A 16903-nucleotide genomic window follows, 5' to 3' on the forward strand; every position below is an offset into this window, starting at 1 on the left:
CAGATGATCTCTCCCACCTCCTTCACCAAGCAGGAGAATATAAATAGCACTCAGTTTACCTGTGGCTAGCCACAAGCAGACATCTGGTCACATGACTGGGCAAGCTGGGAGTAACCATCAAGTAGACATGAACACTCAGAGGGCACGTTTGCTCTCTCACTACAGCTCACTAGGTTGGGCTCTGTCAGGACCCTCTGCTCCTAACCCTGACTGATTCATTTTGCTCTGGGCTATGGGGAGGAAGTTGGGGGGCACTCATAAGGAACAATTATTCAAGTTCCTCAGGGCCAGGAAGGTCACAGTAACAGAATTTGCTCTGCCTTCAGGATCAAAGACCCTAGTAGGGTTATTCTTCTCAACCCCTGCATCCTTGAAAATTTGTGTGAACCATCTCAACCCACTTGCAGAAATTCTTCTCTGATCATCTCCAACTCTGTAGTCAAGCTCTATCTACTTCATGCCCCCAGCTTCAAAAAAGGGAGATACCTAAGAGACCACAACATCCCATCTAGTGATTCTTTACCTGGGCCCTGATATTTTGGAACAAACCTCAAATCAGTGGCAAATTCCCATGCTGAGCTCTAGCTGTGAAAGAACCCCAAAGTGCACTGGGTAACATTCCAGGGCAGACCCTGCTTTGAAGCCCTGGTCTTGCTGGTTGTTCAGATTTCCTAAGGGAAGCCCAAAGGTTATGTAGTGCCTCCAGGGTAAACCTAGTGTGAAAAGCAAGATTAGATGGCCCTTCCAGAAAGAGTGTTGAAGATACCACATTGGAAAGATTCCTCCTACCCTCAATATATGCTGATGGCTTCATATCAGAAGGGTACTTATGAGATTGCCTCTCCTGTGCTTCCAGAGGCAGAGGAGTGGGTGGCAACACCACTGGAAGGTAAGTTATACCCTCTTCCCCTGTATATGATGGGTTTTGGATCTGTTCTGAGATCAGGAATGCTTAACAGTAATGTCACCTTTTTTTATAACTCAAGTAAAAAGGCTTATCCTCATGAAGCAAAAACAAAATTGATCCAGGGAAACACTGGGACATTAATTACCAATAAGTCCTAACCAAACCTCTAAGAATTAGAAGGTCCAGGCTCAGTTATCATGGTCCTCTCTGAGCAGACAGCATTGCCACTTGCACAGCAGCTCCAACACAGACCTCTAAGCTTCAGACAACCCAACAGGAATTTGGGTGCAGCCTCTTCTCATCCTCCTGCATCTTGCCCTGATTCTGGTTGTCAACTACCGGGCACTTACGTTAGGGGAGGGAAAGAGCCTGAGGAATCAGAGAACAGTGGGGGCAGGGTGTATAGCTTCATCACTGCCTAAGGACAAGAAATCTAAGTATATAAGCTGGGGTAACAATATAGTAAGTGCTCATGGATCTATTTCATACAACTAGCTGGGACCCTGAAAAAAAATCCTTTGATGACAACTTAACCATGGTCAGGATTAATTAAGTCTAAGGTAGCTACAGGTAGGCATTTCAGATAAAGGATGCATTCTAAAACTAAAGATTTTCAGGAAAATGTTTTCTCTATATTAAGAATTCGAGTGGGACATATTCATTCACTTACCCCCAACTCTGGCAGCTGGGGGAAAACATCAGTAAGTAAAAATGACAAGAATAATTCAAGGGCCTTCAAGGAGCACAAACAGATGCATAACATGTGGTTTGGTGTGAGAGGAAAGGGGCCGGCACACAAGCGGCAGTGTCTGAACCTCTAGCTCTGTCTGCTTAGCAATGATTACCAGATCCACCCCTCCTTGGGCCCTGTGGTTAATGAAAGGTTTTCACTGACTAAAATTGAGCCATCTCTTTGTGCGTGAAGTTGTAACTCCTGATCTACTTGATACAATGTGCTGCACTGAACCATGCAACCTGCTCTCTCACAAGGCAGTGGGTACAACCAATCGACTGGTACATAGCAGAGGAAAGCTGTCTGGCCTAGGCCTATACCTGGCATCACTTTGTAAACCAAACCCACTCCTTTTTCCCTCAGATCTCAACTATATAAATGAGGTAATAGTCCCCCATGGCTCTGGCACAGCAGGGCCTTCCGGTTTCATGTATTTTAAGAAACGAAGGCTGGGTGCGGTGGCTCACTCCTGTAATCTCAGCACTCTGGGAGGGCAAGGTGGGTGGATCACAAGGTCAGGAGATCAAGACCATCCTGGCCAACATGGTGAAACCTCATCTCTACTAAAATACACAAAAAATTAGCTGGGCGTGGTGGCACACACCTGTAGTCGCAGCTACTCGAGAGGCTGAGGCAGGGGAATTGCTTGAACCCGGGAGGTGGAAGTTGCAGTGAGCCAAGATTGCGCCATTGCACTCCAGCCTGGTGACAGAGCAAGACTCCATCTCAAAAAAAAAAAAAAAAAAAAAAAAAAAAAAAAAAAAAAAAAAAATGAAGAGAGTTGAGGGCAGAGCACAAGAGCACAGTGACAGTGTTTCTTAGCCTAAGGAAGCAGTTTCTCTAGAAGGTTCCTGGCCATTCTGAATATGCTCAGTGTGCTTCAGCAGACAGCTGCAACCCTGCTGACTCCACTGCTGGGTCAATGTGGGGCATGGACTGGGCTGGGACACACAGCAGCGGGCACCCAATCAGCTCTCAGAATCTGACGCTAACCTGGTCCAGCTAGAGTAGTAAGGACCAGCTATGGTCTCCTGAGAAGTGGCCTACTATAACGGTCAATACCTGGGCCTACATACTGCCTCCGCCCCGTGTGCTATGTGAACTCAGATAGATCACTTAACTTCTCTGAGTGTCAGTTGTTCCATCTGTTAAATGGGGAGAGTAAGATATGTTATCAGGATGTAGAAGAAAATTTCCATTCCAGAGAACTCTTAGTGCAGTCAAATTAGTCTCACATATATCCATGTGTTAAGTATCTTATTTGGAAATAACTTCAAATTTATAGATGCAAGAGTAAGAACAGTACATAGAACACCCATATAATCTTTACACAGATTTGCCTATTGTAACAGCTGCCCCATTTGCTTTACTGTCTACTTTCTTCACATGCACTTTTTCTTACACATGCTCAAACACACCCACATGTCCACAAGCAAGACACACACTCATATTCAGACACACATGCACACACACACACTTTCCTTCACTGGGTTTTTGTATGGTGTTCTATTTGAAAAGAACAGGGAACTACTGGAGGAGGGGAGGATCAAGATGAAGAGGAAGCGAAGGAGGCATGGCTATTTCGTGATGGTTCCACAGCTGTTCCTTTTTCTTTGTCTACAATGCAAACAGCAAGCACTCAGGTGTTCCTGCTTTAGAGATGAGCTATTACTGGCTGGGCGTGGTGGCTCACAACTGTAATCCCAGCACTTTGGGAGGCCGAGGCGGGCGGATCACCTGAGGTCAGGAGTTCGAGACCAACCTGGCTAACATGGTGAAACTCCGTCTCTACTAAAAATACAAAAATTAGCCAGGCGTGGTGGCATGTGCCTGTAATCTCAGCTACTCTGGGGGTTGAGGCAGGAGAATCGCTTGAACCCAGGAGGCAGAGGTTGCAGTGAGCCGAGATTGTGCCATTGCACTCCAGCCTGGGCGGCAAGAGCAAAACTCCATCCCAAAAAAAGATGAGCTATTACACGCACAGGTACCAGAAAAAGTGCTTGGTATATATGATTATTAGTTACTATATTTTTTAAAACAACAAACCCCATAAAAAAACAACAAACCCCACAAAAAACAACAAAGCATTTACATGAACCATGGAAACAGCTTTATCATACAGAAGCATTGTTGTAGTATTTGTTGTAATGGGATTTTACCTTGTGAAGTTGGGAAATAACTAGGAAAGAAAGGTTTCAGCTGGGTACGATGGCTCACGCCTATAATCCCAGCACTTTGGGAAGCTGAGGCAGGTGGATCACCTGAGGTCAGGAGTTCGAAACCAGCCTGGCCAACATGGTGAAACCCTGTCTCTACTAAAAACACGAAAATTAGCCAGGTGTGGTGGTGGGTGCCTGTAATCCCAGCTACTCAGGAGGCTGAGGCAGGAGAATCGCTTGAACCCAGAAGGCGAAGGGTGCAGTGAGACAAGATCATGCCACTGTACTCCAGCCTGGCAACAGAGCGAGACTTGGTCTCAAAAAAAAAAAAGAAAGGTTTCACACAAGCATATGGTTATTAGAATATTAAAGACTTCTGGGCCAGGCGCAGTGGCTCATGTCTGTAATCCCAGCACTTTGGGAGGCTGAGATGGGCAGATCACAAGGTCAGGAGTTTGAGACCAGCCTGGCCAGTAATGGTGAAACCCTGTCTCTACTAAAAATACAAAAAAATTAGCCGGGCATGGTGGCGGGTGCCTGTAATCCCAGCTACTCAGGAGGCTGAGGCAGGAGAAATGCTTGAACCTGGGAGGTGGAGGTTGCAGTGAGCCAAGATTGCACCACTGCACTCTGGTCTGGGCAACAGAGTGAGACTCTGTCTCAAAAAAAAAAAAAAAAAAAAAAGATTTCTAGGCCAAGTGCAATGGCTCATGCCTGTAATCCCAGCACTTTGGGAGGCTGAGGAAGGAGGATCACTTGAGCCCAGGAGTTTGAGACCAGCCTGGGCAACATAGTGAGACCCCATCTCTATTAAAAAAAAAAAAAAAGAATTCTATACAGAGTCTGCTTTGGAGGTAACAGCAGCCTGTAATCCACTTGGGAGGGTTAGATAACCTCTAAGAAGTCAATTCTCCATGATACATAGTCCCTAGATGGAGCTTTCTCCCAGAGTTCAAGGCCTTCCTATTTCCCTTACTGGGCACATGCCTGTCGCGGAAGAGCACTATCATACATTACAATGACTCCACTTTCAGTTAACCTAAAGCTAGGAGAGGGAGACATGCTCAGACAGATCCTGCGCCCCCCAGCGTTCTTTCCCACTAGAAGTAGGGGGATGGTTATACCAGGGGTCCCCTACAGAGAGGACTAAGCTATTATCACGGTACAATGCCACTTGCATCTACTCCTGCCCCTGCCATAGGAACACATCACCCACATGTATTCCCGGGTGCTTTTCTGGATTTCACATAATCACACATAAGAAAGAAATCTTTTCCTGTAAGATCCATCTTTGCATGTCTCCCTAACATGGCCTTGCCCCAAGCTCAGTAACCATGACCACCCCACAGAGGCAGAAAAACCTGGTTTGCCTCCTATGTCCTATCTGTCCCTGGTTAGCTACTCATTCTACATGGAAATGGTATATCTCAAACCAGCTGGAAACACTCAAAAACTGCCACCATATCACACATGTAATAATGTATTAATAGTAACCATCATCTTCCAACTACCCACACCAAGTGAGTATTTATGGTGTGGATAGTCACCTTGGGGTGCTAAAGGAAGAAACAGACTTCTTTGCAGCCCAGTTTCCAATTCTTCTTTTTTTTTTCCTGAGACAGTCTCGCTATGTCACACAGACTGGAGGGCAGTGGCGCAGTCTTGGCTCACTGCAACCTTCGCCTCCGGACTCAAGTGATTCTCCTACCTTAGCCTCCCAAGTAGCTGGGACTAGAGGCAGGTGTCAACACGCCCTGCTAATTTTTGTAGTTTTAGTGGAGATGGGGTTTCACCATGTTGGCCAGGCTAGTCTCAAACTCCTGACCTCAAGTGATCTGCCTGCCTCGGCCTCTCAAACTGCTGGGATTACAGGTGTGAGCCACCACACCCGGCCCCAATTCTCTTTTGCTTAGCTTAACAAATGAATCTTTGCTCCTGGAATACAGATATATAAACAGAGGAGAAACAAATGCTGGAGGTGTTCTGGGCAGGTAGCAGTGGATGCCAGCCTGAGACAAAATTCACAATGGACTTTTTCTGCATATGTGGGAAATGCCCTTTGCCTAATTAAGCAAAAGGGGTTTATTAGTCATTTGGTCTTGGACAAGTACTTCCTTTCCGGGCCTCAGTTTCCTTATCTGCAAAAACAATGAAATGCCACCTGCACCTGCAGGACTGTTGTGAAGATGCATGAAAAACAGTTGAGAGTTCGTTCCCATCAGAAGCACCACAGACCTAAACAAATGGAACATATTGTCAAAACTAATGAAGGCCAGGCACGGTGGCTCAAGCCTGTAATCCCAGCACTTTGAGAGGGTGAGGCGGTTGGATCACCTGAGGTCAGGAGTTCAAAACCAGTCTGGCCAACATGATGAAACGCTGTTTCTATTACAAATATAAAAATTAGCTGCTCGGGAAGCTGAGGCAGGAGAAGCACTTGAACTTGGGAGGTGGAGGTTGCAGTCAGCAGAGATTGCACCACTGCACTTCAGCCTGGGTAACAGAGTGAGACTCTGTCTCAAAACAAACAAACAAAAAACCTAATGCTATCTATATTCTCCATTTCCCTGAAAAATACAGGTGATTTTTTGGGCCTTTTAGAGTTGAGATTCAGAGACTCTTTCTTTCTATAGAAGCAACTGTTTTTGTCTTCCTCTATGAACACAGAACTACCCCAGATTCCAATAAGAAAGAGTCCAGGTGCTGCTCTCAGCATTAAGATGTGCACACCCCCCATGGATGTGGTTCACATAGCCCTCCTCTCCCCAGTTTCTAAATCCTGACTATGCCATATTGTGAAAGCCCTCTGGCTGCATCCCCTCTATCATGCCAAATGCTATCCACTCCCACCCCAACCCCACCCCTGGCTTATGTCATATCTGATGGGCAGGAGTTAAGAAGACAATCCCCAAACAGGGGCTGTGTGGCAAGTTTTCCACCAGCCTGCCGCTGTGGGGCAGGGAGCGCACGTGTTATCAGGAGTGGTTTTTCCAAAGCCACGTGGGCGACCAGACATGCACAGAGCACAGCAAACTCTTTTTTTTTTTTTTCTTTTTTTTTTGAGATGGAGTCTCGCTCTGTCCCCCAGGCTGGAGTGCAGTGGCGCCATCTCGGCACACTGCAAGCTCTGCCTCCTGGGTTCACGCCATTCTCCTGCCTCAGCCTCCCGAGTAGCTGGGACTACAGGCGGCCGCCACCACGCCTGGCTAATTTTTTGTATTTTTAGTAGAGACGGGGTTTCACCATGTTAGCCAGAATAGTCTTGATCTCCTGACCTCGTGATCCGTCCACCTCGGCCTCCCAAAGTGCTGGGATTACAGGCGTGAGACATCGCACCCAGCCAAGCACAGCAAACTCTTAAAGGGAAGGGAGTGTGGGGTAGAAAGGAGAAGGAGGGGAGGGAAGAGATGGTAAGATAAGCTGCCTATGCTCCCAATCACATTTTCACTCTGTTCAAACTTACATCCAGCTGGGCAGGTTAAAAAAGCCATTTTCGGCCTGGTGCAGTGGCTCACACCTGTAATCCCAGCACTTTGGGAGGCCGAGGGGGTTGGATCACCTGAGGTCGGGAGTTCGAGACCAGCCTGATCAACATGGAGAAACCCCATCTCTACTAAAAATACAAAAATGGCTGGGTGTAGTGGTGCATGCCTGTAATCCCAAGCTACTTGGGAGGCTGAGGCAGGAGACTCGCTTGAACCTGGGAGGTGGAGGTGGCGGTGAGCCGAGATGGCACCATCGCACTCCAGCCTGGGCAACAAAAGTAAAATTCTGTCTCAAAAAAAAGAAAAGAAAAAAAGTCATTTTCACTAAGCCACCAGACACATGGTTGGCAACCTTCAAGGCAGGGAACAGAGACTCTGTGGACAACAGTGTTAAGTGTCCAGGGCCTGCGAAGTGATAACAAGCATCTCTTTCTTGCACTTCCCTATCTGGTGGTTGGTGGGAGGAGAAATAGCAGTGCCTGCTATCACAGGATGGTGGCTGGCTTGAGAGGGGGCACTTCCAGCCTGATCACACCTCTGAAGCCATCACAGGGCCAACAGATAATTCTCCTCCTTGGCCTAGAAAAGCCACTGATCCAGATTTTGTTTTCTTCCATCTCCTTGCTACACAGAACACTACTAGGAAGTTGGCACAAATCTACCTGGAGTGAAAAGACAGCTAGTATTCATCTTGGTCTCCTTGGCCTCTCACCATATCCACTTCAAAGCCTAAAGCCAGGCAGTCTGGCTTTTTAACAAAATCATAACAAAATTCTACACATTGGCTGTTTCCATGGATCGACCTGGTAACTGCCCAAGCTCACCCTCTAGCTGTAAGTGTGTTGGGAAAAGAACCTACAGGCCTAGCAATGACATCTATGGAAATGCCACGTCTTTGCCACCAGCTGGGCTTCAAGCCCAATGACCAGGATGAATAGGCGACCAGTGATTTAAGGAAAGAAAGAATACTAACACTTCGGGGGGTTTTGCCTTGTAAGTAGCTAAAGAGAGGTATTACAGAGGGGGAACAGTATGTGGGGACCAGAAGTGGGAAAGACCATTCTGAGTGAGCCTGGTGGAGGTGTGGCTTACTCTCCCCACTCTGCTGCCTCCCCAGCAACTCAATCCAACAAGTATTTATTGAGCATGACACTCCCCATCTGCCCTGGCCCTCCCTCTGCAAAAACACTCAAATCTGTTCAAGCTGCAGGGTGAGTTCCATTGCACTTGAACTTGAAACATGAGGTGCCTACTCTTAAAAAGGCAGGCACACAATTTCTAGTATAGGGCAGAAGGGACTCAAGAGGTTTGAGAAAAATAAGGAATATAGCTGACTAGACAAGGCGAAACAATGTCACTTTTGAAAGGGAAAGGAAAGGAGAGAGTAAAAACTTAATTTAACCTTAGGGAGAATAATATATTGACAATTTTTTTTAAAGACTTCTCAAAACATCCCAGTAGTTTTCTCTAATTAACCTCACCAAACACTGAGTATTTCTTCATTCTTTGCCTCCTCCAGCTTGAATTTATATTTTATTCACTTATGGATGTGTTAGCAATCTGCTTTTAGAGTTGTACATTAATCCTTCCTTTGACCTTTGAGGAGGTAATATCTTGGTGCTCTCCTGCATGTCTTCATTTAGGATCAGATGACAAGGGACTCAAGTGGCAGAGCTGGGGGTGAACTAGGCTGCCCCTAACAAACATGGCTTCCCTGGAAAAGTCATCCTTCGTTTACAGGATAGGGAGCTCAGAGTCAGAGAGGCACCCCGTGGATGGCTTGAGCCCAGGAAACTATGGTGAGCTATGATGGCATTACTGGATTCCAACCTGGGTGACAGAGCTAGACCCCATCTCTCAAAAAAAAAAAGAGAGAGAGAGACAAAGGCTGGGGGCGGTGGCTCACACCTGTAATCCCAGCACTTTGGGAGGCCAAGGCAGGGGGATCACTTGAGGTCAGGAGTTCGAGACCAGCCTGGCCAACACGGTAAAACCCCATCTCTACTAAAAATACAGCAATTAGCTGGGCATGGTGGCACACATCTGTAGTCCCAGCTACTTGGGAGGATGAGGCAGGAGAATTGCTTGAACTCAGAGACGTGGAGGTTTCAGTGGGATATAGAATGAGACTCTGCCTCAAAAAAAAAAAAAAAAAAGAGAGAGAGAGAGAGAGGAGGCACCCCAAACCTATAGCCTTTGTTCTGTCAAATACCATCCATCCTCTAAGAAGCCACATTCAGGCAGTCTCTGAGAGAAAACTCCTTAACCCTTGATCACAGGCCAGCTGCTTCAGAGCAACCAAAACCCTCCGAGTATTCCCAGGCCTCCCCCAGCCTCCACCCCTTTTACTGCGGAGCTGGGAGCTCAAACTGCTAATGTACGCAGAGCTGAGCTAAAGGCACTCCATCCCTCCTCCACTCCCCCAGCAACTCTTGGGGGCTCCTGAGCAAATCCACAAACCTGTATGCCTGAGCAGGGCAGGGTAAATGTCTGTACACGGCCTGGACTTCAGTTCCAGGTCCCCCAGGGCCTGGACTTGAAGTTTTTCTATTATGAAATACTTCGATAGCATTCTTTTAAGTTCATTAAAGCCACCCTTGATTAGCTGCAGTGCTCCCACACAGTAAGGGTCGATCAAGGCGTATGTGGGCCTAAGGTGAAGCATTTAAATGACTGTAAGGCTCGGCATTCAGCTTTGTAGTGACCCTGAGGGGAAAGCACCGTGCCAGGCAGAGTTTTCTAAACCAGGAGGTTTGGTGGGGACCATGAGCTGAGCCTGAACACTAGCAGCCAGCTGTTACGAGAACCTCCTACCATCCAGCTGTTGCCAACAACAACGGCCCCTTCATGAGCTCCACAAACTGGAGAAAACTGGGGCACAGATAACTTAGAAATTTCAAATATCATCCACAACTCTTCCCTTTCTGAGATCAGGATTTGTTTTTGACCTAATAATGTGAGTAGATTTGGCTAATATTTGGTTAATTCATATCCTGCTAACCAAATAATGGAGCCCTCTGTGAAGACTGAACCTAGACGAAGGGGGGAACTGACCAGATTTCCCACCCATCCTTTCTTTGCTTCCACTCTTCCCTGTTCCCACTTCTGTGACAAAGAAGGGTAACATGCATCTCAAAGGATAGCAGAGCTTACTAACCCAAGAAGAGACTGTCCATTCTCACTAACTCACTCTCTGGTGAGCATCTACCTTTGCTCTGAACTGAGAGTGACATACAAGGTTTTCCTTTCCATTGCTTTAAAAGGGCTCCAGGGCCAGGTGTGGTGGCTCACACCTGTAATCCCAGCACTTTGGGAGGCCAAGGCGGGTGGATCACCTGAGGTCAGATGTTGGAGACCAGCCTGGCCAACATGGTGAAATCCCTCCCACCGTCTCTAATAAAAATACAAAAAAATTAGCTGGACATGGTGGTGCACACCTGTAATCCCAGCTTTTTGGGAAGCTGAGGCAGGAGAAATGCCTGAATCTGGAGGTGGAGGTTGCAGTAAGCCAAGATCGTGCCATTGCACTCCAGCCTGGGTGACAGAGTAAGAGTCCGTCTCCAAAAAATAAATAAATAAGCTGGGCGTGGTGGCTCACACCTGTAATCCCAGCACTTTGGGAGGCCGAGGTAGGTGGATCACAAGGTCAGGAGTTTGAGAACAGCCTGGCCAATATGGTGAAACCCCATCTCTACTAAAAATACAAAAATTAGCTGGGTGTGGTGGTAGGCGCCTGTAGTCCCAGCTACTCGAAAGGCTAAGACAGGAGAACGGCTTGAACCTGGGAGGCAGAGGTTGCAGTGAGCTGAGATCGTGCCATTGCACTTCATCCTGGGTGACACAGTGAGACTCTGTCTCAAAAAAATAATAAAAATAAAAATAAAATAAAATAAATAAATAAATAAAATAAAAGGGCTCCAAACTGCCTGTGGAGTAAGGGTAAGCCCAGGCAGGTCTAGTCAGAACACTTCAGCTAGAGTCAAACGTGATAGTGTCAGTAAGAACTCCATAACCAGACCTGCCCCTCAGAACATGCCACACCCTAAAGTCTGAATCCTTTAGCAGGAAGCCTCTATGTGAGTCATCTAAGAATCTGGAGGAAGATGCTCTAACAGTTCTTCCAAGATCAAGGAATAGTGTGGCCCTGATGCCCATCACACCATTCAAAATAAACTGAATTCAGCAGAAAATACAGGCATAGTGTTCTCTTGGCTATTAAAGCCCACCAACCACTGTGGTAACACCCAAATTAGCACCATCACTATGAAAGTTTTGCATTGCTCCCTCCAACTTTCTAAAGATCTATATGTCTAGAACGTGAGAGAACAATATCCTCTTGCCATCACAGCCCACTATTGTTCTCACCCCTCTGACACTGACCTCAAATGGTTTAAGATCTCTTAGCTCCATGTTATATATGTGAGACCTTTTCGTACTATATAATCCTTTGCTATCCAAAATACTGAAGAACACATGGACTCACACTCCTTTGGGTACCAAAGAGATAAAGCAGTTAAGCAGCTAGCCCCCAGTTTCAAGGATGTCATCACTGGTGATAACATTTAAGAGTCAGATGCTTCAGCAGTGCATTTTGCTGACCATGTATGTGCCTGATGCTGGCAAAGCTGTCAAAAGCAACAGTTAGCAGTGTTGGGCTAGGAAGTGTCTGGTGTTTTAATGCTTCTCAAACAGAAGCTGCCTCAATCACAGGTTTTAGAAGGGCAATTGTAGCTCTTAAAGGGTTTTAACTGCACCCCCAGGCCTCATTATAGCAAGATGATGCCTTGGCATGGAAAGGTTGGAACTCTCTTCTAATCTCCAGCCTGTTTCTGGCACCAGTAGCCATGTGGACCAGTTTGCTGAGGGCTTTCTCTTAGGGACTCTAATATGCAACCTCCTTTTTATGGTTCCAGACCTATCTAAACACCCATCCCCCAAGAAATAAGTTTTCAAAGCATTGCAAAGAAAGGCGTTTAACAATTTAATAATATAAGCACTGCAGCCTTGTATTCACGAAACAGCCATCCTGGGGAATCTAATCGACATTTGATATAAACTACCCTTCTTATGTCCCCGTGGGGAAGCCAATATTTTAGGGCAACCATGACTACTGCCAGCTCTCCTTAATCTGTTCAGAAAAATAAAAGGTAATGAAAAAAATTCAAAACAGGAGATAAGCCTAAAGTAATTTCCATCTGATTGTGAAATGTGTTCACCGCAGTTGTGGGCTGTCAGGTTGGGGGAAACGGTTAAGAGATGAGAGGGGGCAAATTTGCCTAACAGTTAAGGTTTTGTGTCAATTCAAATTAGCTTATGTCTACCGAACACATCACCTGACAATGGTGGGGGTGGAGAGGCTGGATTCACACATGACCATGTTCTACAAAGATTGAGAACTGACTGGAAGCAGGTGACCCTCTTTTCTTTTGCCTTAAAATATGAGTGGGACTACAGGCTTGTTCATTTTCTTTACCCCCTTAGAATTTTCTGAGATTTATATTACACACGTTTGAAACTGATCTTTATACAGGAAAAACAGGTACACTGTTTGAAACAAGAGTTGGCAAACTTTTCTGTAAAGTAACATATAGTAAATATTTTAGGCTTTGTGGGCCCTACAGTCTTTATCACAACTCTTCACCGACAGCACAAAAGCAGCCCTAGACAATATTTAAATGAAGCAGTGTGGCTGGTTCCAATAAAACTTTATTTACAAAAACAGGTCCACAGCCAGATATGGCCTGTAGACTATAACTGCCAATCCCTGGTTAAAGAAGGTTCTGGTGGTCAGAGGAGGTTCCAAGGCAGCATTTAGCTTCCCTGGCACCCAGCTGGTCCCAGTGGGGCTGGTCCACTGGAGAAATAATTTGCAAAGCTAGATTAACATTATCTTCATTCTAGGAACATACAGACACACTAAACAAGATAGGCAGGACTAGAACCCAGAACAATTCACCTCCTAGTCCTATTTTGTCCTTCATCATGGTCCTGGAAGAGCATAAAAGTTAGCAGCCTCTAAGTGACATAAGACACAAAAGAGAATTTAATTTAAGGGAGAATTGCAGTAAGAAATTTATCTTAGGTTTCTATTACCCACTAGTGGCTCTTAGCTTTTCTAGAGCTGACTTTCATTTTTCTCTCCACTCTCTTCAGCCTTCCTCACTCCTAGCCCAGGTTCATAAAAATGAAGCCATTCCTTATTTTATGAAGACATACCTTATAGATGAATGGTTGCAGAAGGCAAATCCTGCTTTTTACACCATAACCCTTTTCACAAGGTCTAATATGTCTTGTCAAGAACACAGCAGGATGTGTGGTGGGGAGATAACTGCACAGCCCTGAGCGTTACATCACTTTGAGATGGGCAAGAGAAACAGTGACGACACTTAATTTTTCCTGAAGCCCAGTCTCTGCTCACATGCCTTTTTAAACAGCTGGGTTTCAGAGCTCTGTTTAGAAAGCTCATTTTAAAAGATGAGAGAATAAAAATGCAAGAGGAGGCCCTGGAATTCTGAAACCTGTAGTACTGGTTTCAGATCAATCTGGGTTTGCTCTTTGAAGCCTGAAAAGGCAATGGGCTCTGGCCAACAGTGCTCTCACCTTGGCGAGCAGAGGGAATAATAATATAAGCAGCAGTAAACACTTTTATAAATTTCTCATGTGCCAGGCACGTTTTAAGCACTTTCTATCTATTAACTCATTTAATTCTTATGATATAGATATTATTATCCACAGATGAGGAAACTAAGACACAGAAAGAACTTCCTCAAAGTCACACATCTAGTAAATGGCAGAACCTGGATTTAAAACCCAGGCACTCCAGTTCCCAGTGCCATTCTCTTAAAGGTTTATGACTACAAGGGGTTTCCTTTTATCCCATATACTCTACTGTCCTAGAGAAAACCACCTCTGGTGCTTTCCAAGGCCAAGGAATGGAAATAATGTGAACACATATGTGGGCTTAAGTTAACATGTAAAAGCCCTGATGTGCCTCCAAAACAGAGGCCAGGTACATTCCCCTAATGCCTGGCCACAAAGAAGGCCACATGCTCTGGCGACTCTCTCCTCCTCCTATTTTTTCCCCTCTCCTGCCATACTGAAAATCTACAGATAATCCCCCCCACTACCAACTAGGCAAATGCCTTATTAAAGCTTCTGGGATATTAATAAGTGGATAAATTATTGATCAGCCCAATCTATAAGCAAGAGTCCACCCAACTTGCCCTAAATCACCTGACAAGTTATGCAGAGCTCTAGCTTCCTACATTTCTACCAGTATCCCAGGGCCTCTGGCTCTATAAAAGGAGCAGGCCGTGTAATGAACCTAGACATCCAAACCTACATTCGTCTCCCTTCCACAGCATCCACCAGCAATTGTCCTTTTAATATTACTTCTATAGCAGACACAAAATAACTGATCTTAAAATATGATTGCTAATCAGTTTCCAGCTACTATACAGGTAGGCTTTCTGTTGTTTTCCACTAAAAGTGACTAAGGTTCTGATTCTTGTTCTACCAACTTCCCGGGGTTTCAAGGAAGCCCAAACAAAACCAACAGGTTTGTAGTCGTGTGGTTTGCTTTATAACTCATGATAGGCATGAGTTAGTCTGGGCATTGCCTTACTTCGCACCACCAGATTCTAAACATACTGTTACTACTTGGTCACCATCTTGCTACCGGATTTGACCAAGTTTCTGCATCCCAAGATGTGATGCTAACATATACAGTGGAAAGTCCAGAAAGACTTGGGGGCTTTCTACCTCAGAGATCCTCTTAATCCCATTCCTACCTAGCAAGGAGTAGCCCTGTAGTAGCTACTACTCTGTAATAGCCCTGCAGAAGCAGGAAGATGTGCAGTAACTAGGCTTAGTAATCATCAGAAGCTCAAGAGACTCTGGTTTAGAGAACGTCATTAACCGTTAAGATGGCAGGGATCATGACTTTTGTACATTTGGTAGAGGCTCCGGCTTTGGAAGTGTGCAATGATCTTTTCACATCTGGTGTGAATCAAATACAAGCCTCACTTTCAACTTATTGCCAACCTCCTCATGCAAGTAGGTTCCTTTTTCCGTTCCTAAGTACTTGCATTCGTGGGATCCGTCACAGATTGGAGTATGAAAGCAAGGTTAAGTTTGCTTCTCCCTAGTTTCCCCACAGCCACCACATCAAGCTGTTATTAAGAACCCATTTCAGTGCTGTTCAGAAAGTGGGGTACCTGCCACCGTGCACTTGACTGTAGCCCTCACCCCACTGCCACGTTGGCTGCAATGCCCAGGACAAAACAGCCTTGGTGGGTAGGGGGATGAAGGGGGTAGAAAGACAGGGGGCAAAACTGCCCAGGTCTCTCCCCGCACACACACACACACACACACACACACACACACACGCTCGCACACAAACGATGGTTGGAATGAGACAGCCATATTAAGCAGGTCAACAATCTGGGAACATACAACTTCTGGGACACAGGGAGAAGAATGTAGGGAGGGTGGCATTTGCACCACGGTAAAAGCCGTTAAACTAACTTATTCCAAAGGGCTGAGAAGAAATCAGCTCCAGGAGGTGGCATAAAGGGAAGCGCACGTGAAGTGGTGGAGAATGGAACTCCAGCGCAGTAGAGAGGGATGCTGGGACCAAACTCAAGCTGGAGAAGTAACACATGGCTGCACGGGGCTCTGCTCCATGCCCCTCCCCCTCCCCGTGCAGGCGTCCAGCGCCCACCGACTCCTGCTCCCAGCGCCAACCCTCCGCACGGGGCGCCCCCACCACCCGCCACTCCTCCTCACGCCTCGCTCCCAACCCCTGCATCTTCCACTCACCCCACACGACACCTCTGCCCACTTTTCGGTTACGCCCCCAAAGCCAGCCTCCATCTGCCAGGTCCCTCCCCTCACCTCCGGGACCCGACTCCCCGCACACTCCGTCCCAGTGGTGCTCCCCACGTTTCAAGGCTCCTCGCTCTCGCTCCTTCCGCCCTCATAGACTCTGAACGCCCCCTTTCTCTTCCCTCGCCCCCATCCACTTTCCCCTCACACTTCTCCCCGTCCCCTTCCCCCGGTCACGCACCCCCCCTCCCCCAACGGCTCCTCCCACGGCACCCGCTCCAGGCCCGGCTCACCTGCACGGCCACCCCCGTCCCGGCGCTGGTGCGGCTGCTGCAGCTGGAAGGGGATCGTGGCCCTGAGAGGCTGCAGCCCAGCCCGGGGGGAGCCGACGGGGGCTGGGGGAGAGCAGCCCCGTCGGAGCCCCCCCGACCCTCCGCGCCCCGGCCCCCAGGCACCTCCGCCTCTGCCGCCCGCTGCGGCCCCTGCCATGGCCCGCCCGGCTGCCTGCCTCAGCCCCACAGCGAGCCCCACACAGCCCCCCAACCCCCGCTGCCGCTGCTTATCTGCTCTACGGGGCGGGGACCGGCCCCCTCATCCTAGAGCTGTCATTGGACTGCGAAAACCCAGACCTTCCACCCCAGCCAATCCACGGCTTACCCTTCCCTTTCCGAGGATGATTGGTCGATGTGCCTAGCGATCCAAGCCAAGACCCCACCCTCACACCGCCCCCTTCGGCTTTCCAACATCCCAGGAGCAGCTGATTGGCCTGTACAGAAGAGGGCTGGTTCTCCAG

The 16903-nt window shown here is 47.2% G+C and overlaps 1 protein-coding gene across 5 annotated transcripts in view; it reads right to left on the minus strand.

The window, feature by feature from the left end:
- The window catches only part of FAM117A (family with sequence similarity 117 member A), a 53673-nt gene extending 37010 nt beyond the window's left edge, over window positions 1–16663 (minus strand). For 2 of the 5 annotated variants that reach the window (XM_030923632.1, XM_030923630.1), the window contains exon 1: window positions 16404–16637. In XM_030923632.1, the coding sequence (XP_030779492.1) occupies window positions 16404–16599 (196 nt within the window). In that variant the 5' untranslated portion in view covers window positions 16600–16637. Of the gene's footprint in view, window positions 1–2244; window positions 2268–16403 lie in introns of those variants that run through there. The other 3 variants (XM_030923631.1, XM_030923629.1, XM_030923633.1) reach the window with 3 other exon arrangements.
- Between the last annotated feature and the right edge of the window lie 240 nt (window positions 16664–16903).

The sequence above is a fragment of the Rhinopithecus roxellana genome, chromosome 19 (genome assembly GCF_007565055.1).
Source record: "Rhinopithecus roxellana isolate Shanxi Qingling chromosome 19, ASM756505v1, whole genome shotgun sequence".
Classification (NCBI taxonomy): Eukaryota; Metazoa; Chordata; class Mammalia; order Primates; family Cercopithecidae; genus Rhinopithecus; species Rhinopithecus roxellana.